The sequence below is a fragment of the Saprolegnia diclina genome, assembly GCF_000281045.1.
Source record: "Saprolegnia diclina VS20 unplaced genomic scaffold supercont1.64, whole genome shotgun sequence".
Classification (NCBI taxonomy): Eukaryota; Oomycota; class Saprolegniomycetes; order Saprolegniales; family Saprolegniaceae; genus Saprolegnia; species Saprolegnia diclina.
Window position 1 is genome coordinate 142,149 of NW_008246131.1, and position 24,098 is coordinate 166,246.

Consider the following 24,098-nt stretch of genomic DNA (forward strand, 5'->3'; position numbering starts at 1 on the left):
ACGGGAAGAGCGTCATAGGACCGAAGGCAGCTGCCGGCCCGTGCTCCATGTGCCACCGCCTCAAATTGGCCATGGGCCCAACGCTGCCGACGGGGCCAAGAAGGTGCACGAGGCCCGGCAGGTCTCGCGCTCGGTGGCGGAGGCGGCGCTTCGGCCACGTCGTTCATATGTGCATCGTCGTCGCCGCACTTGGCGCTCTCAGCCTTTTTGGCCTTGGCGGCCTTGGCCTTGGACCGCTTCGAGACGTCGTCTTCGCTCTTGACGCGCTTGGGATTGGACCCACTGCTGGGCTTACCCTTGCGTTTCGGTGCCGTCGCGACCGGGGAGCTCGGCAGCGTGATCGAGTTCGAGCGTGATCGAGTGCGTCGGCATGAGCACAGGCGTCGCGCCCGACGCCTCCCACTTGGCTACGCCGGCCATGAACGACTGCAGCCGCGCGCCCCACGGACACGTGAGCGGCAGCTTCATGTACTCGTTGAGGACGACTTGGATCTTGGCGTTCTCGAGCTTTTTGCCCGTATTCTCGAGCTTGGCCGCAAACTTCTTGGTCTTGGAGACCCACGCGTCCATGCGCGTGAGGACGCCACGGAGGGCAGAGAGCGCATTGGGATCGTGCGAGCTCTCGCTGAGCACGCGGTCGAGACCTTCGTACGCCGGCTTGGGGTGGCCGTGCAGCAGCGAGACGGCCTCCACCGTCCACGGAATCGCCACGAGCGCATTTTGCATGAGCGCCACCGAGGTGAACGTCGCCTTGTACGGTTCGCACATGGAAGCCACGACGCGCAGCTGCTTGAGGTCAAATGCCTCCTTCTCAGTGATGGGCGACGCGAGGTGCGCACATACCATGCGCCACCACGCCTGCGGCAACAGCACGTCGCGGTTCGAGATGAGCGTCTCAATGCCGCCACGAGCGGCGACCGCGCGCTCCTTGCCCTTCTCGAGTGTCATTTCGGCCTCGGCCGCCAGCTGCTTGAGTTTGTAGTGCTCCATCTTGAAGCGCGTGAGCTCGATTTCGTGCGGCGACGTACCCGAAGGCTCCGAGATCTCCAATCGCCGATGCCGCTTGCATCGCTGGCGTTCCTCCCGACCTCAAGAGACCATGCAGCTCCGCTCAAGTTCACGACATAGATCTTTACCGAGCGCGCCGCATTGGCCTCACGCAGGGGTTCGAGGTCCCCTTCGACGACAAATGACAGTTGCAATCATGTGGGGCTGTGCTGGGGGCAGTGCTGAGGGCTATGAAGTGGCTGCCAGCCTCTACGAATGCAATGCTCCTATGAACGCAAAGATAGCGCGAATCATGTTGACAAATCCATTCATCGCACTGGAGCTCAAATTTCCTGGTGCTCCCTTGTTGCAAGCCGGCTTCCTCGTGGTAAAACTGGTGGTGCACTCTCCATCGTTTGCTTCAATAGCACACTGCTCGAGAGTGCTTTGTGCTCTACCTCTGCGATACCAGTTCGAGGAGCTCCACTCGCCGCGTGCTCACGCAAACCGTGAGCGCCTCGATGAACCCAGCCAAGTCCAAATTTGCAACCTCAACTGCCGCCTCATTTTTTGCGCTACGATGATGCCGCCTTGGTTAGCGCTTCGTTGTCCCACGAAGTGTCCTATTGACATCGAGGGCGGACCCTCGTTGATGGCTAACCTTGTCACTTGGCACTCCCCGTCGTCGTCTGGGACGCTGGCCACCATCACTCGCGTTCTGAAAAAATGCATTGGTCACCGTATGTATTTTTTTGAAAACTTTCAAAGACCCGCACTCCGAGAGAGTGAATGCTCCACCTCTGAATTTCTATATCGACACGTCGACAGTTCCAGACGCCATAAATCGATTTCGCCCACATGCGTGTCCTCCTCGACCAGTACGAAGTCAAGCACACGCTCGGGAGCGGCCTCCAGGGCAAGGTCAAGCTCGGTATCGACGTCAAGACGGGCGAGGCCGTCGCGCTCAAGCTCATCAAGGCCGAGTCGCTCAGCAACAAGGCATGCCACAACCTCTTCCGCGAGATCGAGGCCATGAAGCGCGTGCAGCACCCGAACGTGCTGCGCCTCCTCGCCGTGAAGAAGGACGTCGAGTACCCGAAGAAGAAGGGCGGCAGCCAAAAGGTCGTGCTCGTCGTCCTCGAGCTCGCGTCGGGCGGCGAGCTCTTTGACTTTATGATGTACACGGGCAGCTTCTCGGAGGAGATTGCGCGCACGTACTTTCGCCAGCTCGTCGCCGGTCTGCACGCGTGCCACAGCAACAACGTCTTCCACCGCGACATCAAGCCCGAGAACCTCCTCATGGACCACAGCTATCTCTTGCGCATTGCCGACTTTGGCCTCTCGGCGCTCGGCGATCAATCCAGTGAGCTCCTGACGCAGTGCGGAACGCGCTCGTACATGAGCCCCGAAGTGCTCTCGGGCAACCCGTACGAAGGCGCGCCCGCAGACATATGGAGCGCCGGCGTCGTCCTCTTCATCCTCCTCGCCGGGTTCCCGCCGTTCCAGATTGCGACGCGCCAAGATTGGTGGTTCCGTGCTTGCTCAATGAAGCAGTACCAAGCGTTCTGGGCTGCCCACGCGCGCACAGCCGTCTTCTCGCCCATGGCCATGGACCTCCTCACGCGCATCTTTGACACGTCGGCTGCGACGCGCATCACGCTGCCCGAGATCTGGGCGCACCCGTGGATGCACGAGCCCGTCTTGCCGGACGACGAGCTCACGCTTGAGATGAAGACACGTACCGAGAAGGTCCAAGCCGAGAAGATGCGCCTCCAAAAACAAAAGGAAGCGGCCGCGCCGACCTCGGGCACCTTCAACCCCTTTGACCGCAGCGTGCACCGGTCGTTTGCTCCGGCGCCGCCGACGCTCTTCTTGCCGACGATCGAAGCCTCGGGGATCACGGCCTACACGACGCTGCGCTGCGTCGCGCCGTCCTCGGACGACCTCCTCCGGCGGTTCCGCGCGGCGTGCGAGAAGACGTCGGCGTTTGTTGCTGCGACGTGGAAGGCGGGCGAGGCCAAGGCCAAGTTCCAGTGCGCTACCGACGCCGGTGACCGTGTCGAGGCCGCGCTCGTGCTGCACCCGACCGACGACGCGACCGTGTGGATGGCCGAGCTGCGCCGCCGCGCCGGCGACGTCTTTGCATTCCGGGACGTCTTCCAGACGCTCTGCGCTGGCCTCGAAGACATTGTGTGTGACGAGACCAAGACGGTCGCGACCAAGCCGCTTCCGGCGCCCTTTGAGCTCTCGGCAACCGACGACGACGACGACGATGACGGCGAAGAACTCATTTCCGACGAAGCCATCATGATCTAATATAACTATATAACCACTTCACGCTGTATCCTCGTGTGGTCTACAGTCGTAGTGGCGTGTCGCAAGAGGGCTAGGGTTTCGGCTACGTCGTCCATTTTGACGTCGCGTGCCTGCTCGGGCCGCTCCTTGGCCACCATTTGTCGAGATGCGGCTCCAGGCGCTGACGCTGACGGGGTATGTGCGCCGCCCACGACCGCCCACGATCGTGCGCCAGTGGTATCTGGTTATGCTGCAGTGGGTGCTCACGCTTGCGATTGGCGCCAACGCGTATCTGGTCGTGTACACGAGCCACATTCTGGACACGCGACCAGAAGAGGAAGGAGGCTTTGTCTAGGCAGTGATTGCTCTCTCTCTATATATATTAGCGCAGACCAAGCATCACGATGTTAGTGTTGAACGACGTACGACCTGGTGGTGGAGAAGAGAGCTCCGCGATGGACGCGGTAGAAGAAGAGACGAAGCGTAAACGTGTGACCACTGCCAGTGCTGCTGGGGTCATAGGGCACCTCGAACGAAGTCGCGCCTTGCTAGATGAGACCCTGCGCGATTTCACTCTCGAACTCAAAGAGGTCCTGGATCTTCTCAGCGTAGATGTCCACGCCGGGACCGTCCGGAGCGCGTCTTCGATGTCTTGGTCTTGGACCTCGTCGAGGTCGGGAGCTTGGCTGGGAGCTTGGCCGGGAGCTTGGTTGGGGGCTTGGTCGGGGGCTTGGTCGGGGGCTTGGTCGGGGGCAGGAGACTGCTCGCATCTCTCTTCTCGCATCGCTCCACCAAGCACAACGTACAAGCATCTATGCAGGTTCAACGCTCACCCCCGAGTATCCTCGTATAAGTTTGACAAAGGCTATACACTGGATTATATACAGTGCGCGTGCTATGAAAGAACGACAGTCGTTGTAAGGACCGCAAAGTATTAGTTAGATTAAGTGGGGCATTAGGCCGACGATGGTACGAGCGTCGAGAGCGGCGTCCACGTCCCGTCGCTGCTGTCCACGCCCGTCTCGTAATGCACCAAGAGATCCTGGTACTCGGGACCGGTGCGCGCGTCGAGCACAAGGGCACACTGAAGCGACGGCGCCTTCTCGGCTGCAAAGGCCTTCAGTGCCGCAATGTCTTCGGGCGACCCGGTCACGAGCAGAAGCTGCTGCGACTGGAGCGCGCTTCCAAAGGCATCGGCAGCCGTTGGTGCCTTGGTCGTCTTCTTTGCCGCATGCTTGGTGCTCTGCTTGGCGAGGCGGACGTCCTTGCGCTTGGTGCGCTCCTTGAGGTGGAGGCGCACCTCGTCCTCGTCCTCATCGTTCTCGACCGACGCCGAGCCAACGTGCATGAGGCGCTCATAATCAACCGTGTACGGACTCTGCTGCTCTTCGTTTTGCAGCGCCAGCGCCAGCGCAAAGTCGGCATCCGTCGAGATGTCGCTCTCGACGACGCTGTCGATTGGGGTCGCCGGTGGCGTTGTTGGGGCCGGCGCAGTCGCGAGCTCGTGCGCGAGCGTCTCGTCCATGATGTCCTTGAGCGGGCGGGCGGGCGGCGATGCAATCGCACTCCACGGGGCTGGGGCAGTCATGGCACTTGGTGGTGAATTGAGAAATGACATTGCACTTGCAAGATCGGCCGGCCGCCGGCGCGCGCTTTCGCCGAACGTTCGCGTGTCCCAAGCCTCTCGGATACGACCACCACTCACGAGGGCATAGGAGTGACGGTCTTCAGAAACAGCGTGTCCTTTCCCAAGCTTGTGGACCAAGCAAGTTAGTACGGATGATGGCTCGCGAGTTCCTGCACCGATACATGCATTTAGGTTATAGTCGTTCTGCTCGTTGACTTTGGGTGGCAGAGTGCACAGCATAGTACGGTAGCTAGTCGCACGTCTGGGTCCTAAACGCCGTGAGAGTTGCGTCATCGTCTTAAGCTGGCCGACGTGCGAGCACGTTGTGAGAACGCTGGTCTTATGAGCGAGTAGATCAACTTTAACTGGTCTCTTCGCCACGTCTTGTTACGCTGAAGGAGCAAGATTTGCGGTCGGCTAGGTGGACACGAGCTCTCACACCTGCTCTCACACGTAAGTCCTTGGTGGCAGAGTATCGAGCCAGACCTGGTATCTAGCTCCTTGAGGCACAGTCGTGCGGACTGGACTGTCTACCGACTTGAAAAAGGCACCTGCGGGTGTCGACTTGCCTCACGAGCTGGAAAGGCCGAGAGAAAAGATATACAAGTTTGATAAGTTAAAGATGCGGCTACATTCTCTCACGCTACTGGAAGAACTGCTGGAGAAACGTGGGCTTGAGAATGGGGGCGCGGCAGTATGGGCATTTGTTGGTCGAGTTTTGACGCAGCCACTCGAGGAGGCAGTCTTCGTGGAAGATGTGGGCGCATTTGGCTTGGATGAGCTCCTTGGAGCCGTCGTACTCTTCAAGGCAGATGCAGCACGCGTCGTCGTCACTTGCAACGACGGGGGCGTGAGTAGGCTCGGCCTTGGGCGGCTTGGGCGGTGCCCATAGCTTCCAGACCTTCTTGAACCAGTTGCCTTTGTCTTCTTCCCAGTCGTCCTCGGGCAGGCGCTTCCACTTGAGCTCGCGGCGAAGGCGAAGGCGCAGCGCCTCCCGCTTGGCCTGAACCTGCTCTTCGAACGCCTGCTTCTGACTCTGGTAATGCTGCACCATCACCTCGACCTTGACCTTGGTGTCTTGGAACCCGAGATAGCGGTCGGTGGTCCGGAGGAGGTTCCATTGGGCGTACGCCATTGTCTCTGCCGAGACGGCGTTGTCAAAGGCCGAGAAGAAGTCGCGGGCAAAGGGCATGCGTGGGTTGTTGGCCCGGAGGTTGGCCATCGTCGCGTGGAGGCTCGCCGTAAAGTGCTCGCTTTGGCCAAACCACTCGAGGTCGTTGGTCATGTCGGGCGGACGCGGCGAGACGGTGGCGGTGATGGCGAGAATCTCGTCGCGGCAAGCTTCGGGCAGGTCGAGCCACCGGCGGTGGCGCTGGTGGATGACGTGTCGGTGGAAGATGTACACGATGACGAGCAAGATCGGGATGCTGAGCTCGCCGAGGCAGCAGACCATGAAGACGACGAAGACCCAGAAGGCGTCCTTGACGTACAGCGAGACCGAGTCGCTGAGGCGGCTCATGCTCCCGAGGACCGCGGCTTCCATCGCAAGCAATGAATTTTGTCGTTTCTGTTGCGCTCAAAGTCGGCGACTCGCAGACCATTTTTTATTTTCATTATTTTACATACAAATACAGAGTCGACATTAATTATGACAAAAATATATACTGGACCCCGGGGCAGAGACCGTCGGTTGACGAATTCTTGAATTAGTGTTCATAGTGCTCGATATAAATAGTGTACATTTGGTGATCGCAAGCATAGGCGCTACGACGAACCAAGCGCTACTCAGAGGGCTACTCGATGTAAACTGCAACCAATTAGTACTTGTCACGAGAGAGGATCGGCATGCGAGCCCGCAGGAGGCGCCGTGCCTCATACCGGATGGCATGTTGGTGAGAACAAGTGATTGCGAAAGCAGCTTTCGAAGCCAAAAATCTCGGCGGTGATCGTCAGGCTCAGACGCAATCGAACGGCGGGCGTGCGAGCCGTAGAATGATTCTTGTGGGCCACTCTGTCGCGGCCCGCGGCCCGCACGCGTAGTCAACCATGGCGGTGACCACCGCTGCGTTGTTGACGCCGCTCAAAAATGTTGAAATTTACAAAGTGCTACGTGGCGCCATGGCTCTGGTGCATTCCGGCCTTGTCCAGCGCGACGACCAAGCACGGTCATAAACACGAGGCTGTGGACAACGTGACGACCGCCGCAGTAAGGTTCGGCGGCACCGGTTGCAGCGGCAGAAGACCATGTCCATAACACGTTGCCGAGCCGTTGACGCGCAAGTAGCACGCGGGCCGCCACGACCCGCCAACGCGTTACGCACGCCTGCTCAAGATCCACTTTCGACGGTTTGATTGGGTCGCTGTGCCACCGCCGATTGGCCAGCGCGTGCCTCTACGACGTGTCTGCGACGCTGGCGGTTGTCTACGAAGCACAGGTGAGCGCAGTAATAATTGCGGCGCTGGCTCCGCGACCTGAATCTTCTTGTGATGCTTCGATGTCGGCACGCGCGAATCTGGAATTGCCCGTGCGTCAACTTCGAACTTCGTGTAACTCACACGGCCCCATGCAAATCTGCAGCAATGTGCACGTTCGAGAACTACGAAGTTTGGCCGAGAACCAAATTGGGCCGCATCTCGCCTTTTCAGCCATCTCATTGGCTACTTTTTAGCCAATCACAAAGGCACCATCAGTCGCAGAAGCAGCAGCGGCGCACGGATGTTTTTATATTACGTGTATTACAATACAAACACCAAGATAACATAAAACGAATGGATTGAATTGTGTAGCCAGGGCAGGTGCGCCCGAAAAATCGTGTGCCGGTTTCAGATTTCAGCCGAAGCCAAATTGCCACATTGAGATTTCCCACATCTGCATCAGCCACCTCACAGCCCGACCATGGACGACTACGTAGTCGACTCGGTCCTCGCGCCCGCGCTCTACGGCGACATCCTCCTCTGCAGCGACCTCCGCGCCAAGGAGCAGGTCGTGATCAAGAAGATGGACCAGCGCGCCGCTGCTAGCCACCGGACGCTGGTCCGAAGCCGCCACGTGCTCGAGAACGCGACCTTTGAGAAGCACGTGAACCAGGTGCTGCGCACCGAAGGCGGCCACCGCAACGTGCTCATTCTGCGCGACGAGTTTGTCGAAGACGGCTACGACCACTTTGTCTTTGACTACTGCAGCCAAGGCGCGCTCTTTGACGTCATGGAGAGCGTGCCCGCCAAGACGTTCACACGCCACGAGGCCGAGATGTACTTTGCCCAAGTACTCGCCGGCCTCAAGTTCATCCACGCGGCTGGCTTTGCGCACCGCGACCTCTCGCTCGAGAACATCCTTGTCGACGAACACAACGTGGCCAAGATCTGCGACTTTGGCCTCGCTGTCGACATCAATGCGCGCCCGAACGAGCGCGTCGGCAAGCCCTACTACATTGCGCCCGAAGTTTTTGACAACATTGCACCGTACGACCCGGTCAAGGCCGATATCTGGTCGCTCGGTGTCGTCCTCTTCTTGCTCCTCACCGGCGTGCCTCTCTTCAACGTGCCCTCCAAGCTCGATGAAAGCTATGCGTACATGAAGCGCCACGGCCTGCGACGCCTCATCTACGTCTGGGACCTCGACGACTTTGTGCCTGAGGAAGCCCGCGACCTCCTCGAGAAGATGCTCTGCATCAACCCGGCCAAGCGCTGCTCGCTCCAGGACGTCTTACAGCACCCGTATGTGCTCAAGCTCCTCTAAGCGCGCCCCGCCACCTTGTACCATACGATCTCTACTGCATTCCGCCCAAGACGCTGCCCTTGCATGCACCGGTTCCCATCCGCTGCCAACTGCCCACAAGCCGCCAGCCCACTCCCATGATCGCAGTCGAAGCGACTGGAACTCCTTCCTATCTGTCTATTTTAAGTACGAATTAATTAACTAACGTAGCGTCTTTACCACTATTCGTGCCACGAATTAGGATGACGCGACGCTTCGGCAACATGCGATCCGGGGCGCGACGAAATGCGTCGGGTTTATGAACCGCGCGTCTTTTATTCGCCAATGCGTTTCTTTTATTCATCCAAAGTGTCTTTTTTGCGTGCAGCGTTAGCAATATCGACCTGGTTCGCAACTGCCGTGCAATCTCCACGCACTGCGACGAAGGACCCCGCGTATTACACAGAGCAGGCGTAGAGCCACGTCTCGCCTGGTTTTCAGTCGGTCCAGATTCGCGACCCAGATTCCAGAGAAAACGAACCTGGCTGCAAATACTGCATCCAGATTGCCCCATTGCTTGTTGACGCGCCGCGCTACGCTCCACGTTGGGCTGAGTTTGCCACGCAGCAAAATCCTTGTCCAGTAGCCGCGTCTCGTCCATGCCCCAGACCTTCTTCCGGAGATAAGAAGAAGCATCCAAGATACCAGCGGCGTTGGCAGCGTGCTCTTGCAGCAACCATAGCCGGTACTGGTACTGTAGCTAGCTGGTAGCTACCGAATTGGCGGGCTATCGGAGCTGTCGCTTCTAGCTTCGGGCTATATTCAGAATCCAATGCAAATCCTCGGAGGACTCGGGTTCCAAAGTTCTGTGATATTGATTTTGAAAACACTGTTTCGCAAAAGCGCATAAAAACAGTGTTTGGGCGGATACGCTGTTTCCATACCGAGAAAAACGCGTTGAAAGACGCGTTTTAGTCGACGCAGAAGGATTTCCTTTGGATTGACGAGCGATGGCGACGAAGCAGGCGAAGAAGCAGATCACGCAGGAGACGTTCAACGACTGCGTGCGCGAGAACATGGACGAGTTCGAGATGGACGAAGACGAAGCTGTCGATGATGCCATCAAGCAGTTCGAGTCCCAAGGCGTCGACTTGAGCTCGATCGTCAAGGCGCTGACCACGTCGGTCGTGCATCCGGTCGTCGTCGCCCTCGAATCGTTGCGCGCGCTCGCCGCCGATGCTGATGTCGTCGCGCTGGACCAAGCGCTACCGCATTACACGATCCTCCTCACGCATTTTCGCGCGGCCGATGCGGCGGCGGCGACGAGCGCCAAAGAGATGGCTGGCCGCAACGACGGCACGACCGTGCTCCTGGGCCTCTTGCAGGGCAGCGTTGACCATAGCATGCAGATGCAGACGCTAGTCGTGCTTCACGCGATGGTCAACGGTGTCAAGGACAACCAAGACTTTGTCGGCGTCGACGGTATTCTGCAGTTGCAGGCGCTTGCGGCGCCGACGGCCGCGACGCCGGTCCAGAACGCCGCCCTCGCCGCGCTCAAGACCATTTGCGCCAAGCACGAGAGCAACAAGAAGCACCTCAACCCCGCCGGGATCCGCCTCCTCATGTCGCTCCTCGAGACGCGGAAGGAGTCGACCGACACCAAGCACATTGGCGACCTCATCCGCACGCTCACCATCAACGACGATCCGTGCGTGACATCATGGGAGGGTATGTCATGCTGATGCTGACGGCGTAGGACAGCCATGTTTTCCCAGGCCCACGACATTGTCAAGCTCTTCGTGGACGAGTCGCTCATCCCGATGACCTTTGAGCACATAAGTGTGGTCGCGTCGGACGCCGACACGGTCGCGGTCTGGCTCGCTGTGCTCAAGCAACTCGCGGTGACCGAAGACAACTGCCGCAAGATCGTCGACAGCGGCGCGTTGGACCTTGTGCCCAACCTCCAGGCGACCCATGCCAAGGTACTTGCGATGCATCGATGGGGAAGCCAACGATGCCGGTAGCACCGCGGCGTCATCAAGCACAGCCTCGGGCTCTTGCGCAACATTGCCGGTGTCGACGAGTACAAGCACGTGGTCACGACCATGGTGCCCAGCATCCTAGCGACGATGCAGGAGCATGCTAGTGACGTTGGCATCCAGACCATGGCCTGCGCGACGATCGCGGCCGTGTGCCTCCGCTCGCCGGTCAACTGCCAGAAGGTCGTCAGTCTCCGCGCCCACGTCTGGGTCGCCACGGCCATGGCGTCCTTTCCCGGTCTTCCGTCGCTGCTTCGGTACGTGCATGGATTGCGGACTGAACCTTCTTCATGCGACTGGGTGTAGCCAAGCCAGTCTCGCCCTTCGCAATATGGTCGTGCGGAACGAGGAGCTTCGGCCGCTCGTGCTGGAAGAGCCGCTGGTTGAACTCATGCTGCGCCACGCCATGCCCCTGCGTGGGTGCGGTGACGAGGCGTACGCGGCGCTGCGCGACCTTGGCTGCGATATCCCACTGGCCGCGATTACGCAGCAAGGCTCTTGCAACTTCAACCCGACCATGGACACGAGCAACATGCTGCAGTCGTCGGTCGCTGCCAACGCGCGGGCGCCCTTCCCCATGTAGCTAGAGCGAAATATGTGCTGATGTGCTGCATGTTTCAATGTATAAATCTATCGACGGGCTTTACGACATGGCGGCCCAGCTCTGCTCTACAATCTCGCGCACACGGCGGTTGTACTCGCGGCGGTTCTCTTGGAAGAGGCGCGCGGCCTCCGAGTTGGCGGGCGAGTTCGGGTTCGGGTCGCAGAGTAGCGACTGGATCGAGGTCAGGATCGCGGAAATGTCATAGATGGGGCTCCACTGGTTTTGCAAAATGTCGAGGCAGATCTGGCCGTCGTTGTAAATGTTGGGGTGGAACATCTTGGTCACAAACTTGACCGACGGCGCCTTGTTCGGGTAGTCTTCGCTGAACTCGAGGAGGAGGTTGAAGGTCCCGCCCTCCCACGGCGTGTCGTCCGGGCCAAAGATGACCGCCTGCCACACCATGATGTTGTTGTCCAGCGGCGCGCCCGAGACGCCCGACGGCGGGTCGTTCTGGAGCTTCCGGAAGTCGCGCATCAATCTTCGTCTCGCGGCCGTCGACATGCTTCTGTTCTCCCTCTGCGAGCGACTTGCTTTTGGCGAATGAGCTTCCACAAAACTGGCCTCCGTATCCGGATACCATCCCCATCCGGATTCGCCGGGTGGAGCGAAGCTCGCTGCCGGATAGAAGTATCCGGCGAGAGACACGGGGCGCGGTCTCGTTCTAGAAAACGCCCGGCGTCGGGTCTATGGCCGGCTGATGCTAGACGACGCCGAGAATGGAGATGCGAACAAGACGGCGACGCTGCGAGGTAGACCTTCGTCGGCAGAAATGGCGACCGCTTCCGGGGCCTGTATATGCTGGCGTCAGCGCAGGCAGAAACGGGCGATGGGAACCGACGCCAGATGGGTCCAACGGTACGACGTCCCACGTGGAAGAGGGCGATGGTCAACCAAAGTCTTGCAACGAGCAGGACGTCGATCGATCTGCTTCGGTCGCGTTCCCACCACCTAGCATCATCCAGCAGGCGACGAGATGCACAAGACGTGGGGATGTTGCGGAACGGGCTTTTTATTACGAGGATGGCTACGCTCGTGGAGTGCGCAGGTGCTGGAGGACGACGACAGCTCCGAACGCCAGGCCGAGCCCCAGCTTCCAGAGGTGGTTGGTGCTCTCGTCGGCGCGGTGGCGGCGCACGCGCCACTTGGGCGAGAGCGGCTGGTCGTACGAGAGCTGCGCTGCTTGTTGCCTTGCGTACCGAGGCGTAAAGCCCGACGGGCTCCGGACAAAGTGGCTGCGTGACCGGAGCTGCATCGTACCATCCATTTCCTTTTCGATGATGCGGTAGAGCATGCTGAGGATCATCTTGCCGCAGTGCTTGATCATGGGCACCTTCTTCCACTCGATCGTAAAGTTGGACATGTCCTGGAAAGCGCGGCCTTGGACAAGAATCGGCCGCTCGGCATCCTCCATCGCTTGCGTCGGCAACAGTAGCGTCTCGCCGTTCTCAAACACCGAGGTCTCGGGCACTGCGTTATTCGCAATGACGTAGTCGATGACGTCGGTCCCGAGGTACTCGTTCAAGATGTCGAGCGTCTGTGGCAGCGTGTACCCGTCCGACTGCCCATTCTGCGTCGCGACATTGCTAATGTAGACGACAGCGCCCGAGGACCGCGCGATGGCTTCTTTGATGCCTATGCATGTTGTTGTGAGTGGTCGCTTCTCGATGAGCATGATTCAAGTACCGGGCACGAGAAGGGTCGCAATGATCGACGTGTAGAATCCGCCAGGTGCGATCAGGATGATGTCGGCGTCTTCAATCGCCTGGACTGCGGCAGGGTAGGCGTGGACGTTCTCGGCGTTCTCGAGGTACACACGCTCGATGGGCGCCGGCTTGTTGGGGTCGCGGACGTTGACTTCGGAAACAACGGTCGAGCCGTCTTGAAGCGTTGCGCAAATCTCCGACTGGTCGAGCGTCGCCGGTAAGACTTGGCCGCGAATGTTGAGGATTTCCGAGACCGATGCGACGGCCTTGTCAAACGACCCTTGGTGGATGTCGGTGAGGGCAGCGAGGAGGAGGTTGCCCAAGCTCGCGCCTTCCAGGTAGTTTTCCTGGAACCGGTAGTTCATGAGCTGGTGCATGAGTTGATCTGCGCAACACATGTTTGTGTGAGCCGAACATGCTCTTAGAGAAAGTGAATGATACCCGCATCTGAAAGGGCCACGAGGCAGTTGCGAATGTCGCCGGGTGGCAGAATTCCGAGGGACTTGCGCAGCGTTCCCGAGTGTCGCCCAGAGTCAAAGACTATAGGAGTGTTGATAAAACCCGGGTTCAATTTTGGTAAGAGTACCTGTGACGATTGCTGTGAGGTCGGCGGGATAGTCGCGCAGCGCTTTCAAGAGGACAGCGAGGCCCGTGCCGCCCCCAAGCGCAACGATGTTTGGTCGTGGTCGCCGCTCTTCGATGAGCTTCAAGATGGCCAAGAGCTGCTCGATCGTGGACATTTGGTAGTCTGGCTGCTCCATGTCGTCCGCAGGCATGGTTCGTGAGTACTTGCCGTATTTCTAGTCACCAAAATGGATGAGCGAGGAGCAAAGGATACTCATCGCACCATGCGAATCGTGATGATGCCCAGCTGCTTGGCGGCCTTGAGCTCGGCAAAGACGCGGCGACCGACGAGCGCCATCTTGGAGATTGAGACCTTGAGCTCCTTGGCCATTGCTCGGATCACCTACAATGTTGCATGAGAAGGTGCTGGACGTTCTCGGATCGCAGACGTACAGGAAGCACTTTCGCTGTGTTGCCGTCGCCCGATAGGTTGCCCGAGGGCACGACCATGACGTGATCAAAGCAGGACGCGATTCCGAGCGCGTGGATCTTCTCCCACTGCGCTTCCATCGTTCCTGAGCACAGCAAACCCAGCTTGTACCTACGTAGTCCATGAGTATGGATCCGATACAGGCGCAGACGTGTACCCCATGGCTTGCAGTTCGTCCAGCGTATCGACCGTGTGAGGGAACGGAAGGATGTGCGGAGCACCGAGGACGAAGGCTCGTGCATTGTACGCGGTGAGGACGCGAGCTCCTGCGCCCTGGGTCAATTGCCCGGCCGAGACAAGGTCCTCGATGAAGCGCTGGAAGTTCTGGCGGTAGCCGAACGCTTCCCGGAACTTGCGCAGGGCGATATGGGCGTCGTCCCACGACTCGAATGCACCTTCCTACGTATCATTGTCTTCGTCTTCCTTGGTGTCCGTCCGCGCCCCTTCCACCTACCTCGACGAGCTGCTTGGCCGCGCGCTCGACCGCGAGGAAGCTCAAGGTCCCCGTATGGTCGTAGAGGACGTCGTCGAGGAGGAAGACGATAGCTTCAACATTCCGGGACCTCGATCGCGTCTTGATCTTGGGCATGTCTACCTACGAGGAAGCTCCATGAGGCGCGGTCGTTCGCGTCCTCGTACCGCTGCGCTGCTGCTTCTTGGCAAAAGGAAAAATGCATTGAAGATCAACCTGCAGTCCGGATAGTTTTATACGTATCCGGTCACGACCAGATCCAATTTGAGTGGGGCACACACCGCCCGCCACCAGTGCACGCAGCCGACGACGCAACCCGCGCGCACCAGGCGACCATGGTCATCTCGCTAGACGGCAACGGCGACATGAAGACGCGCTCGACTGGTCCATGCAAGGAAGATCTTGATGGGGCTGGGCGAAGCCATCGCGATCTGCGATCCCACTCCTTGGATCTCGATGCCACAGTACATGATTTCGACTCAGCTATGGAGGTTACTGCGCTGCGATGCATGGCCACGCGTCGCTAGCCAACAAATGTGATGTACCTCGTGCACAGAGCCCAAGCAATGCAAGCGGGAACAAGCAAGCATGGTCGGACCATGGGAGTGGGTCCTGGGAAGCTACTTCAACCATGGCCAGCAGATGCAGCGTCCTCGCTTGGTCCCACGCCGTCACAGCCACGAATGCGGCCGCTAGGACCACGGCAGCAGGATACGAAGCAAACTGCAGCGTTCGTTCAGCTATTGTAGTCTACGCGGCCTTGGCCTTGGCCGCTGCACGACTTCGCTTGCGCTGAATGTAGGCGCGAACCGCGCGCGTGACGAGCTGCAGCGCCATGATGCCAGCTGCCGATGTGTGCGTCGGTGGCACGGGAAACCCCAGTAGTGTCAAAATGAGCGGGTCTACACGAGGTGTAGCTACTAGCATGACGGCGATGCCAACGTACTGTCAAGACCACCGAGCACGAACGACTCGACGTTGACCTCGTCCTTGTCCGACTGCATGAGGCACTTGGCGTAGAGCTTGATAATGTCTTTTTCGTCTTTGGGCGACGAGCCGGCGGGGCGGCGTTCCGGGCGGGCTTTTGGAGGTCCAAGAAGAGAGCTCAAGGACGCCCGGCGCAGTGGCGAGTGCGGGCGGCTCTTGGCCTCGAGACTCGCGCTGCAGTGCGTGATGAAGGCCTTGAACTCGGCGTAGCTCAGACTCTTGCTGTGGTCCGTGTCAAACTGCTCAAAGAGCACGCGCATCTCCTTGGTCATGCTCTCGCGGTTGGCCTCCCAAATGCCGAGCACGAGGTCCATAAAGACCGAGAGCCCGACCACGTAGAGGTGGTTGCTCACGACGCCCTTGGTGCGCGGGCACACGGTCCGCATCTCGGTGAACGTCGCGAGCCAGTGTTCGTCGCGGACGTGGGCATCCCGCGCGATCGCTTGCAGCGCCATCTTGGCCTTGGTCGCGAGGAGCGGGTGGAAGAGCTCTCGCGGGACAACATAGTCGGCGATCTGCGATCGATTCGGGGTGCTAAAGCGCAGGCAGAGCACCGCCGAGAGGTAGAACCGAAAGCAGCCCGCGGGCAATCGCTCGGTGATCTAGCATATAATCGAACGTAAGTCGAATGCACAGAGGAGGGTACGTGGCAAAAGCGGCAAAACGTGTACAGCCACGTGTCTTTGGTGTGGTACTGCTCGAGGGCTGTGATGAAGCCTTGCAGTCGCAGGGGCGTCGCTGCCCCAAACGATAACGTCATGTGCTCGACGACAAACTCGGCCAAGTCGTACTCGTCGACGTCTTCTTGGGCACAACGGATGTAGAGCTGCAGCACAAACGGCCGAATGACTGCGATCGGCATGGGCTGGACGCTCAGATCGCGGGCTTTGATGAGCTTTTGCCAGTAGCGTGGCACGCGGAAGAACGCGTCGCGCTCGTGGTGCGGCAAGTTGAGGTGCAGAAAATGCACCGACGTCGCCACCTTCTTGTGCGCGCGCTGGTGCTGCAGTTGCTTCCAAAAGCTGAGGTGGTATCGAACGTCGGCGTCGTCCATGGCCAGAATGAGACGGCGCTCGTCGGTACTCAGGAGCTGACCTTTTGCCGATGTCGCCGCAATGAGGAGTGTTTCGTTGTCGACATTGCGCCCAAGCCACTCGGCAACGAGGTTGACGCGCCCGAGCGACGAGAGATGCAGCAGCGTCGTACGGTCGCTCTCGTCGGCCAAGAGGTACACCATTTGCGTGCGTCGGTCTACACGACGGTTCTTCATACGAGTAGGATGGATAATATTGTCTATACCGAGCTTGACGATCGTAGTGAGGTCGTGTGTCGAAAGCCCCGCCTGCTCGAGGAGCCCGAGGTGGTCGATGTGAAACATACCGTTGCTCGACGTTGTTTGGTACCGCTCGGCGGTCAAGAAGAGCTGCGGAAGGCTGATTTCAGGTTCGCTCATCGTTCCCAGTGCTTCCTTTGCAGACGTTGGTAGCTCCTTCAAGGCCACATGTGGTGCTGGGCTCACAGCCGCGCCCTCGGTCTTGGACTGTAGAAGAAGGCTGCGCTGGCTGGTATGGTGCTGTGCAATGAGCGTACGCCGGTGCTCTTTGGAGACGCTCACGCGATTGGCTTTTTTCTGGTGCAAAGTGAGTGGCCGGCCGAGGTTGCGACTCGTCTCGCACTCGTCCTCCTCGTCGTCCTCCCCTGGGGTCTGGACATTCCGAGGCTCCTCCTACTGCACTCAGTCTCTACAAGGTCACCATCGAATACTACCGTCGTCTCGAAGAGTCGCTGGTTCCACGCGAGCTCCATCGCGCGCTGCTTTTGGTTGACCTCGTTCACATGCTTCCACGCATTGTACGTCCGCAGCACGTCGTCGACGTCGTCGGTCGAGAGGAGCTTGAGCATCTCGACGCACATGTCTTGGTGGTCCCAGCGCTGTTCACGGGTCCAGTCGGCGCCCGCGCCGCTCGGCTGCGCAAACGTGTCGAGCAGGTACTGCACGAGCGACACCTTGGTCGGTTGCGACAAGGCCACTTTGCTCGCAACGATCGAAGCACGCGCTTGCTTGAGCTCGAGGATCGCGTCGCGCGTCGTCGCCAGCGCGGTGGGCGCCGCCTCGGCGCTGCGGATCATCTGCGTAGCTTCGTCTTTCGAGACAGATCCATTGTTGCCATCGAGTGAGAGGACGTCGCTCGGTCTACACGAGCTACTTGCATCGCCAGGACCATTGCCATGGATGTTACATGGTGAGCTGTGCTGGCACGTCGCGCTTTGCAGTCAGTGGGTCTTGAAGCTCGTAGAGGTAGCCAAAGACCAAGTCGAGGAGCTACGGACGTCAAGACAAACGCGACGACGACGAGAGATCTTCTGGCACCTGCCGCGGCGGGATCGTCGGCTCGCGTTCCAGGAGGTTGAATGCATACCGCTTCGCTAGCGTGTTGACGTCCGAGAGGAGCTGGAGCTTCTCGCAGTACGCGCAGGACGGCAGATACACGACGTTGGACGAGAAGCAGCGCTGACAGCGCGCTGGTGTCGAGGCTGCCTTCTTGGGCGACGCCAGAGACGGCAGCGGGTGCAACAGGTGGCTCTTGCGCAGATCGCGCTTGACCGCATCTTCGAGCGGATCCACAAACGACACACACTTGATTTGTGGTGACGTTGGGCCAATGCGGTCGAGCCCGGTGAGCGCGCGCTTCATCGACTCCTATCGAAAACACAGGTCCAGCGAGAGCGATGAAATCATTCGCCTACGCTCAAGCCGCCGCCTTCCCGCCCGACGCGGAGGCGCGGGTTGTAAAACTCGAGCACGAACTCTTCGCGGCTCTGCGGTAACAAGAGGTTGGGCGACGACAGCGCGGGCTGCATCTTGCCGGGCTTCAAACGGCGCGAGTCCATCGTGTTTTTATTTGAATAGGCCGTTTCATGCGCTACCGAGTGGCGCCAAGATCGTCGGATACATGAGTCTGGCTGGAGACACAATGAGTTTGTGAGCACCTACTAGGTACCTCTTGAATGGAGATCGAGGCTCGACCCACTGGTGGCTGTTACTTCTCCCACAGCTTGAGCTACCTCTTGCCCTCACGCCGAAGAAAACACGCACGAAGGGCGGCGTGTAGATGTCTTCTACTACACTGCCTGAGTTGATGGACGTGGTACGCCTTTGTGAGTCGTTTCCCAAGGGATTGCATCCAAAATAGAGGGGACGGTAGCTTGGCTGGCAGAGGGGTTACGTTTAGAGTCGGCAAAACGTCTTGGCGACACAAGCGGTGCAGCGATGGTTCAGCGCATTGCGCCGTTGCCCGACCTCATCGCGCCGCGGCCTCGGCAGCGCTACCGCCAAGGACTCGTGCTGGCACTGCTCTACTTGGTCTTTGCGACGCTCGTGGCCGTCTGCACGCGCAAGCTGAGCTCGCTCGCCAACACGACAGTCTTTATGGGGCTCAACACGGCCACGTATACGACCAACAAGTTTGCGATTCCGATCACCGTGCTCCTACAAGGGACGACGACGTTGCACCTCTCGGCGTCGCTGCCGTTCGACGCCAAGCTCTCGCTGAGCACGCTCGTGTACGCGACGTGTGGGAAGCGCAACACGACGTGCGCCAACGGCTTCCAAAGTACGAGCAACCAACTATGGGGCCATGTGGCCAAAGCCCTCACGCTCATCCCAAATTTTGACGACCCCGTCTTCCAGGACCCGACGCTGACCGTCACGATCCAGCACATCAACAACATGAGTGGCTGGAACAAACCGATGGTGCAGATCTCGATTCCCGGCCACGCCATGGCCGTCACGTGCATGATCAAGCGAGCGACCTTTTACCGGTCGTCTGCGCCGCCGTCGACGGCCGAGGTCGACTCGATCGCGTTTTGCTCGACGCGCAAGTATGACCCAAACTGGATCTGCGAAAACGACGCTGCTTTGGACGCCAACACGTACGCGATCCGCGCCAGCCAAGGCAAGGCCACGTACCTGGGTGTCGCGCCGCGCCGCGAAGTCTACTTGAACCCAAACTACCTCGCGACGTTCCGAAATGGCGCGACCGCGATGCGGCTCACGACCCTGACGTTCTTTGACGAGTACGAGCGCGGGATTCTGCGGACGCTCGCGCCGTGGGACGTGCTGCCCGAGTCGAGCTGCGCCTCGCTGAACGTCGAGACCGGTCTTGGCTGGCTGCTGCACACGCAGGGATTGGTGACGATGGTCTGGGAGAGCGACGCGCTCATGCTCACCAACAGCATCGTGCTCTGGCTGCTGACCGTGTACCTCGTGGCGCTGCAGCTCGTGTTTCTGCGACAAAGCGTCGTCTGCAGCGTGCCCGTCTACATGTCCAAGACCGTCGTCGACCTCGCGATCCTCATTGTGAGCTTTTACGGCAACCACAACCTCCAGACGCTGACGACGTACTTGTACAAGCGGCCGAGTGCCGAGACGCCCGTGTACTACAAGTGGCTCGGCCCCGCGCAGCTCGCATCGGTGGTCGGTATCATGACCGGTCCGCTCATCCAGATGTGGTTCAACCCGCGACTGGTGACGCAAACGTGGCTGCTTCTTACCTTTAGCATCGTCAACTGGGTTCTGGTCTTTGTACTCGAAGCGTTTGTGTTTCCAGAAATGAGCAAGACCGTGCCAGGCCCGTGTGGGTACGCGACGTCGAGCAACTGCTTTAGCTTTGATGCGATCTACCGCACGTACTATCTCTCAGGTATCGCGTCCGGTGGCGTCGTCTTGGTTGCGATTCTCTGCGTCTACGCGCACACGGCGTACGCTGCCAGAGTGCACAAGTCCTACGTCGTGCCGTCCACCAACTCGGTGCTCCAGTACCTTGAGATCACCGACTTTTCCAGCATCCTCACGTCGCCGTACAGTCTCCTCGTGGCGACCGACGACGGCGCCGTGGGCATCGACAACGGCGTCCTCTTGGTGAAAAACATGCTCCAAGTCTCGGACGCGGTGCTCACGCGCACATCGAACGTCCAGTACGAGCTCGTCTACCGCTTCATTCCGACGGCGTTGCTGCGGACGATCTTTAGCCGCGCGATCGGCACCATTCGCATCGTCTCGATCGAGAAAAATCGGATTTTGCACCACTCGAGCTACAAGTACTTGCACGAAATGGCCTTGAACCAGCGCGAGTACTCGCCCTACTACGCGTGACGTAGCGAGAACTGGATTGTGTTGCAGCGAACACCCCATAGTACAGTTGTAGAATTAAAGAATTGCGTGTGTTTACCACCATGTCATTCGTAGTACGGTGGGAAATTTGTGTCGATACAAGTCAGAACTGAGTGCCTGCCGCGGTTTGAACCAGCAACGATACTATGAGCGTCCACTGCGGCGTGGGCACTGGCATTTTGCCACCGACCAACGTCAGTCCCGTGCCTCTGGGTGCCCCCACATCCTTTCTAGGCCCGTCATCGCCATCATCAAACGCGTTTGCGTTGAAGTCCAATGAGCAGAAACCGACGCAAAGGCTTGGCGTATGTACATTCTGGTTGGTGTGTCCGTTTGGTTGTCGTTCGTTGTCTGTAGTTTCGCTACTAGTGCGCCTGATGCGTCCGAGGTGGCTTTGCCATTTTGGTATTCGGAGCTGTTGACAGAGAGATCGATTCTGTGGTGGACAAGGGTGGACCGCCCTGCCTCACCCTCAAGTCGTCGTATCTCATCAAACAAAGCTGGGCAGGCCACTAGGACGGCCGTAAAGTTGGTCGTATTTGCAGTTTGCACCAAGTGCCACGTGGTGCGATGACGATGCTCTCTCCGCCTACGCAATCACGTGATTGGCCCAAAGGACCGCACACCCAAATTTAAATGCCAGGCGACGCAGCGGCCAAGCGCGAACTCCAGCGCAACAAGCAGCGCGAGTTCCGCGCCAAGGTCCAGCACCAGCTCAGCTTCCTCCGCGACCGCGTTGCGACCCTCGAGACCGAGCTCCAGACGCTCAAGCGCGACAAGGCGCTCGGGCTCTCGTGGGTCGACGTTGCACGGGCCATGCGCAATGACGTCAAGGTCGAGCAGCGCGCGACCAAGAAGCTCAAGGCGTCCGTGGCCGACCAAGCCGCCTTTCTCGAGGCTATGCTGCGCTGGGTCCACTCGCTCTACCCGGCCGTCGAGGTACTTTTTTGTGATCAGTGGAACGTCGTAACACCAAGCATTGTGGTAGCGATCGCCGTCGGCGTATCCGCTCTGGTTCAACGTCGGTCTCGGCGGCAGCGACACGACGCGCCGCGCGGCCTTGGACTGGATCACGCAGCACATGTACTTCCACACGCCCACGGTGCTCTGCGCCGCGGGCTTTCACCCGACCGACCGGTTCCCGAGCCAGAATTTTGTATTCGACACGTCCAAAGGGTACAACGAGTACATTTACACGGACCGACGCTTCATTCCCGCGAGCTTGGCGCGGGTCTTTGCTGCGTACAAGCACCTTTACCACACCAACTCGGTCGAGTTTGTCGTCGCGGGTCGCAAGGTCCTCGATCAAAAGGTGCTCCTCCTCTCATTGCACACGATATGAGGTGGCTTGTCTAGCTCTTTGGCGACGATTTTATCTACAGCCGGCGCAAGTCCAAAAAGGACGGTAGCGTCCACCGCGAGTTTGTCTCGGACCACCAGGTCGTGCACGTCCAGCACAGCGTTCACGACGACAGCAGGCACCCACTGGGCGCGATCCACCGCCACCGCACGACCTGGTATGCCTTGTTCTTTCAGTTTCTGGACATCTCAGATCTCGTCGCGCAGGATTGTGCTCGATGCGATCGCGCCAGATGTGGTCATGGAGACGCGGTACTTCCACAAGTCGCAAGCGTGGATGCGGGAGAGTGGCTACGTGCCCATCGAGGTCGAGGCCGACCTCACGGGGTACTTCAACGAGTACAAGGCGGCCGTGGACCGCGATGACTTTGCCATGCTGCCGCTCTCGGTGCAAGAAGACCAGCTCCGACTCCATATGGCCAAGACCTATCCGCGCTGCATGAAGATCCTCAACTACGAACTCGATCAAGTGCTGCGGGAGCATGCTTCGCGCCAAGCTACATCGATCGAACTCGTTTAATTTGATGGCGTGATCGGGTGCGGGATACAGTCGTGTTAGCCGGCAGAAGAGCGATCATAAGGTGCAAGCTCGACCTGTTTCGAGGACCACGAGAGAAGGACGACTAGGCATGTGTATGGTATTAGTACAGACAGCACGACGCATCCCGAGGTGGTGCCTCGATCGTCGCTGGTGGGTCCTCGAGGTCGAGTTGCTGTAGCGCCATTTCGAGCTCATTGTTGAGGGTTTGCATGCAGCGTGAGAGCGTCGACGTGACGTGCTGGCGGAGCTGCGCCTCTTGGACCGACGGCGGCAGCATGTCGTAGTCGTCTTGGTCCATGTGCGGCTCCTCAAACACCCCCACGATGCGCGCTTCTTCGTCGACCGAGACGTACCCCGCGGCCTCGGTCCAGCTCTGCGATTTCTGAAACACTTTGGTCTCCACCACCATGTTGGGCGCGACAGCTTCGAGGACGATCCTAGTCCAACTTTTAGACGACATGTTGCATCAAATCGTAGCGTACCAGGCCATGCGGTGGCGGTGGATCGCACCCAGCGGGTGCTTGCTGTCGTCGTGGATGCTGTGCTGGACGTGCACGATCTGGCGGTCCGAGACAAACTCGCGGTGGACGACATTTTCGTTTTTGAATTCGCGCCGGCTGTAGATAAAGTCCTTCCCGAGCTCCTACAGCGCCATCAACCTCTTGGAGAACGAGGCCAAGAGCCGAGTACATCTTGGTCCATGACTTTGCGCCCGGCGACGACAAAGTCGACCGAGTTGGCGTAGTAGAGCCGCTGGTACGCGGCGAGCACCTTGGGCAGCGTCGCGGGGCAGTGGATGCGCCGGTCCGTGTAAATGTACTCGATGTAGCCTTTCGAGTTGTCGAAAATGAACGCCTGCGATGGCGTCATATCGGTCGGGTGGAAGCCCATGTGCTGGAGCACACTGGGCGTGTGGTGGTACATGTGCTGCGTGATCCAGTCCAAGGCCGCGCGTCGAGACGCATTCGAGCCGCAGAGACCGACATTGTACCAGAGCGGAAAGCGCGACGGCGATCGCTACCGAGACGGAGTCGTAACGACGACAACGAGAGAGGAGGTGCATGCACTGAGTACCTCGGGCGAGAGGGATTGGACCCACTTGACCATGGCTTCGAGAAACTCTGCGTGGTCCTCGGCTTGCAAAAGGAGCGACTTGCGCACGCCTTTGGTCGCGACGACGTCGGCCTTGAGGGCGCGCGCGACCTCGCACCAGGGCAGTGGAACCATGGCCTTTCTGGCGCGCGCGGCCCGCAGCGTCGTCTCGAGGTGGGTGACGCGCCCGCGAAGGAACTCGAGCTGGTGGTGGACCTTGCGCCGAAAGTCGCGCTGCTTATCGCGCTTGCGCACGCGCTGGGCGTCGTCGCACGACTCGTCCGAGGTCACGTCCACAGGGCTCGACATCGTCTAGTATGTGTCTGTCTACTGCTCTCCCGTGTTCGGCCCTCGCCGATTTGTCAAGATGCGACCAGAACCATCTGGTAGGCTGCCACGTAGCCGCGTTTACACTGGAAAACGTCCAGGATAGCCGCACCACAAGAACATGTGCAAACAGAATATGCA

General features: G+C 59.3%; 13 protein-coding genes across 14 annotated transcripts; 6 read left to right on the forward strand and 7 right to left on the reverse strand.

Annotated features, from left to right (window-relative positions):
* Positions 1 to 232: 232 nt before the first annotated feature.
* On the reverse strand, positions 233 to 990 carry SDRG_13886 (hypothetical protein; the record flags this gene model as incomplete). Its single annotated transcript, XM_008619986.1, has 1 exon — positions 233 to 990. One exon carries the CDS (start codon positions 988 to 990, stop codon positions 292 to 294), a length of 699 nt encoding a protein of 232 aa, XP_008618208.1. The 3' UTR covers positions 233 to 291.
* Positions 991 to 1,824: 834 nt separating this feature from the next.
* On the forward strand, positions 1,825 to 3,331 carry SDRG_13887 (CAMK protein kinase). Its single transcript, XM_008619987.1, has one exon. It carries the CDS (start codon positions 1,846 to 1,848, stop codon positions 3,301 to 3,303), a length of 1,458 nt encoding a protein of 485 aa, XP_008618209.1. The 5' UTR covers positions 1,825 to 1,845; the 3' UTR covers positions 3,304 to 3,331.
* A 117-nt stretch (positions 3,332 to 3,448) lies between these two features.
* On the forward strand, positions 3,449 to 3,637 carry SDRG_13888 (hypothetical protein; the record flags this gene model as incomplete). The annotated part of the gene is made up of 1 exon (XM_008619988.1): positions 3,449 to 3,637. The coding sequence occupies one exon, from the start codon at positions 3,449 to 3,451 to the stop codon at positions 3,635 to 3,637; it is 189 nt and encodes a 62-aa protein (XP_008618210.1).
* Positions 3,638 to 4,139: 502 nt separating this feature from the next.
* Positions 4,140 to 4,935, reverse strand: SDRG_13889 (hypothetical protein). The gene has a single exon (XM_008619989.1). It carries the CDS (start codon positions 4,898 to 4,900, stop codon positions 4,238 to 4,240), a length of 663 nt encoding a protein of 220 aa, XP_008618211.1. The 5' UTR covers positions 4,901 to 4,935; the 3' UTR covers positions 4,140 to 4,237.
* A 552-nt stretch (positions 4,936 to 5,487) lies between these two features.
* SDRG_13890 lies at positions 5,488 to 7,444 on the reverse strand. Of its 2 annotated transcripts, XM_008619990.1 has the most exons (2): positions 7,382 to 7,444; positions 5,488 to 7,331 (listed from the first exon to the last, which is right to left on the reverse strand). In XM_008619990.1, exon 2 carries the CDS (start codon positions 6,450 to 6,452, stop codon positions 5,553 to 5,555), a length of 900 nt encoding a protein of 299 aa, XP_008618212.1. In that variant the 5' UTR covers positions 6,453 to 7,331; positions 7,382 to 7,444; the 3' UTR covers positions 5,488 to 5,552. The 2 variants fall into 2 exon arrangements, with proteins under 2 accessions (XP_008618212.1, XP_008618213.1); XM_008619991.1 differs by having other exon boundaries at positions 5,488 to 7,404.
* On the forward strand, positions 6,883 to 8,851 carry SDRG_13891 (serine/threonine protein kinase). Its single transcript, XM_008619992.1, has one exon. It carries the CDS (start codon positions 7,806 to 7,808, stop codon positions 8,646 to 8,648), a length of 843 nt encoding a protein of 280 aa, XP_008618214.1. The 5' UTR covers positions 6,883 to 7,805; the 3' UTR covers positions 8,649 to 8,851.
* Positions 8,852 to 8,985: 134 nt separating this feature from the next.
* SDRG_13892 (hypothetical protein) lies at positions 8,986 to 11,326 on the forward strand. Its single transcript, XM_008619993.1, has 4 exons — positions 8,986 to 10,314; positions 10,363 to 10,588; positions 10,631 to 10,902; positions 10,952 to 11,326. The coding sequence occupies exons 1-4, from the start codon at positions 9,617 to 9,619 to the stop codon at positions 11,226 to 11,228; spliced, it is 1,473 nt and encodes a 490-aa protein (XP_008618215.1). The 5' UTR covers positions 8,986 to 9,616; the 3' UTR covers positions 11,229 to 11,326.
* Positions 11,240 to 11,790, reverse strand: SDRG_13893 (ubiquitin-conjugating enzyme E2 2). Its single transcript, XM_008619994.1, has one exon. The coding sequence runs from the start codon at positions 11,748 to 11,750 to the stop codon at positions 11,289 to 11,291; it is 462 nt and encodes a 153-aa protein (XP_008618216.1). The 5' UTR covers positions 11,751 to 11,790; the 3' UTR covers positions 11,240 to 11,288.
* Positions 11,791 to 12,237: 447 nt separating this feature from the next.
* On the reverse strand, positions 12,238 to 14,665 carry SDRG_13894 (hypothetical protein). The gene is made up of 9 exons (XM_008619995.1): positions 14,646 to 14,665; positions 14,461 to 14,601; positions 14,164 to 14,405; positions 13,970 to 14,117; positions 13,800 to 13,919; positions 13,539 to 13,752; positions 13,394 to 13,492; positions 12,933 to 13,337; positions 12,238 to 12,881 (listed from the first exon to the last, which is right to left on the reverse strand). Exons 2-9 carry the CDS (start codon positions 14,593 to 14,595, stop codon positions 12,274 to 12,276), a joined length of 1,971 nt encoding a protein of 656 aa, XP_008618217.1. The 5' UTR covers positions 14,596 to 14,601; positions 14,646 to 14,665; the 3' UTR covers positions 12,238 to 12,273.
* A 560-nt stretch (positions 14,666 to 15,225) lies between these two features.
* On the reverse strand, positions 15,226 to 18,431 carry SDRG_13895 (hypothetical protein). Its single transcript, XM_008619996.1, has 8 exons — positions 18,214 to 18,431; positions 17,837 to 18,166; positions 17,706 to 17,788; positions 17,233 to 17,659; positions 16,765 to 17,191; positions 16,112 to 16,716; positions 15,425 to 16,067; positions 15,226 to 15,380 (listed from the first exon to the last, which is right to left on the reverse strand). Exons 1-8 carry the CDS (start codon positions 18,355 to 18,357, stop codon positions 15,229 to 15,231), a joined length of 2,811 nt encoding a protein of 936 aa, XP_008618218.1. The 5' UTR covers positions 18,358 to 18,431; the 3' UTR covers positions 15,226 to 15,228.
* A 262-nt stretch (positions 18,432 to 18,693) lies between these two features.
* On the forward strand, positions 18,694 to 20,698 carry SDRG_13896 (hypothetical protein). The gene has a single exon (XM_008619997.1). The coding sequence runs from the start codon at positions 18,737 to 18,739 to the stop codon at positions 20,618 to 20,620; it is 1,884 nt and encodes a 627-aa protein (XP_008618219.1). The 5' UTR covers positions 18,694 to 18,736; the 3' UTR covers positions 20,621 to 20,698.
* A 566-nt stretch (positions 20,699 to 21,264) lies between these two features.
* Positions 21,265 to 22,601, forward strand: SDRG_13897 (hypothetical protein). The gene is made up of 4 exons (XM_008619998.1): positions 21,265 to 21,577; positions 21,627 to 21,950; positions 21,995 to 22,155; positions 22,205 to 22,601. The coding sequence occupies exons 1-4, from the start codon at positions 21,275 to 21,277 to the stop codon at positions 22,515 to 22,517; spliced, it is 1,101 nt and encodes a 366-aa protein (XP_008618220.1). The 5' UTR covers positions 21,265 to 21,274; the 3' UTR covers positions 22,518 to 22,601.
* A 37-nt stretch (positions 22,602 to 22,638) lies between these two features.
* SDRG_13898 (hypothetical protein) lies at positions 22,639 to 23,939 on the reverse strand (the record flags this gene model as incomplete). The annotated part of the gene is made up of 4 exons (XM_008619999.1): positions 22,639 to 22,975; positions 23,021 to 23,181; positions 23,229 to 23,555; positions 23,613 to 23,939. The coding sequence occupies 4 exons, from the start codon at positions 23,937 to 23,939 to the stop codon at positions 22,639 to 22,641; spliced, it is 1,152 nt and encodes a 383-aa protein (XP_008618221.1).
* Between the last annotated feature and the right edge of the window lie 159 nt (positions 23,940 to 24,098).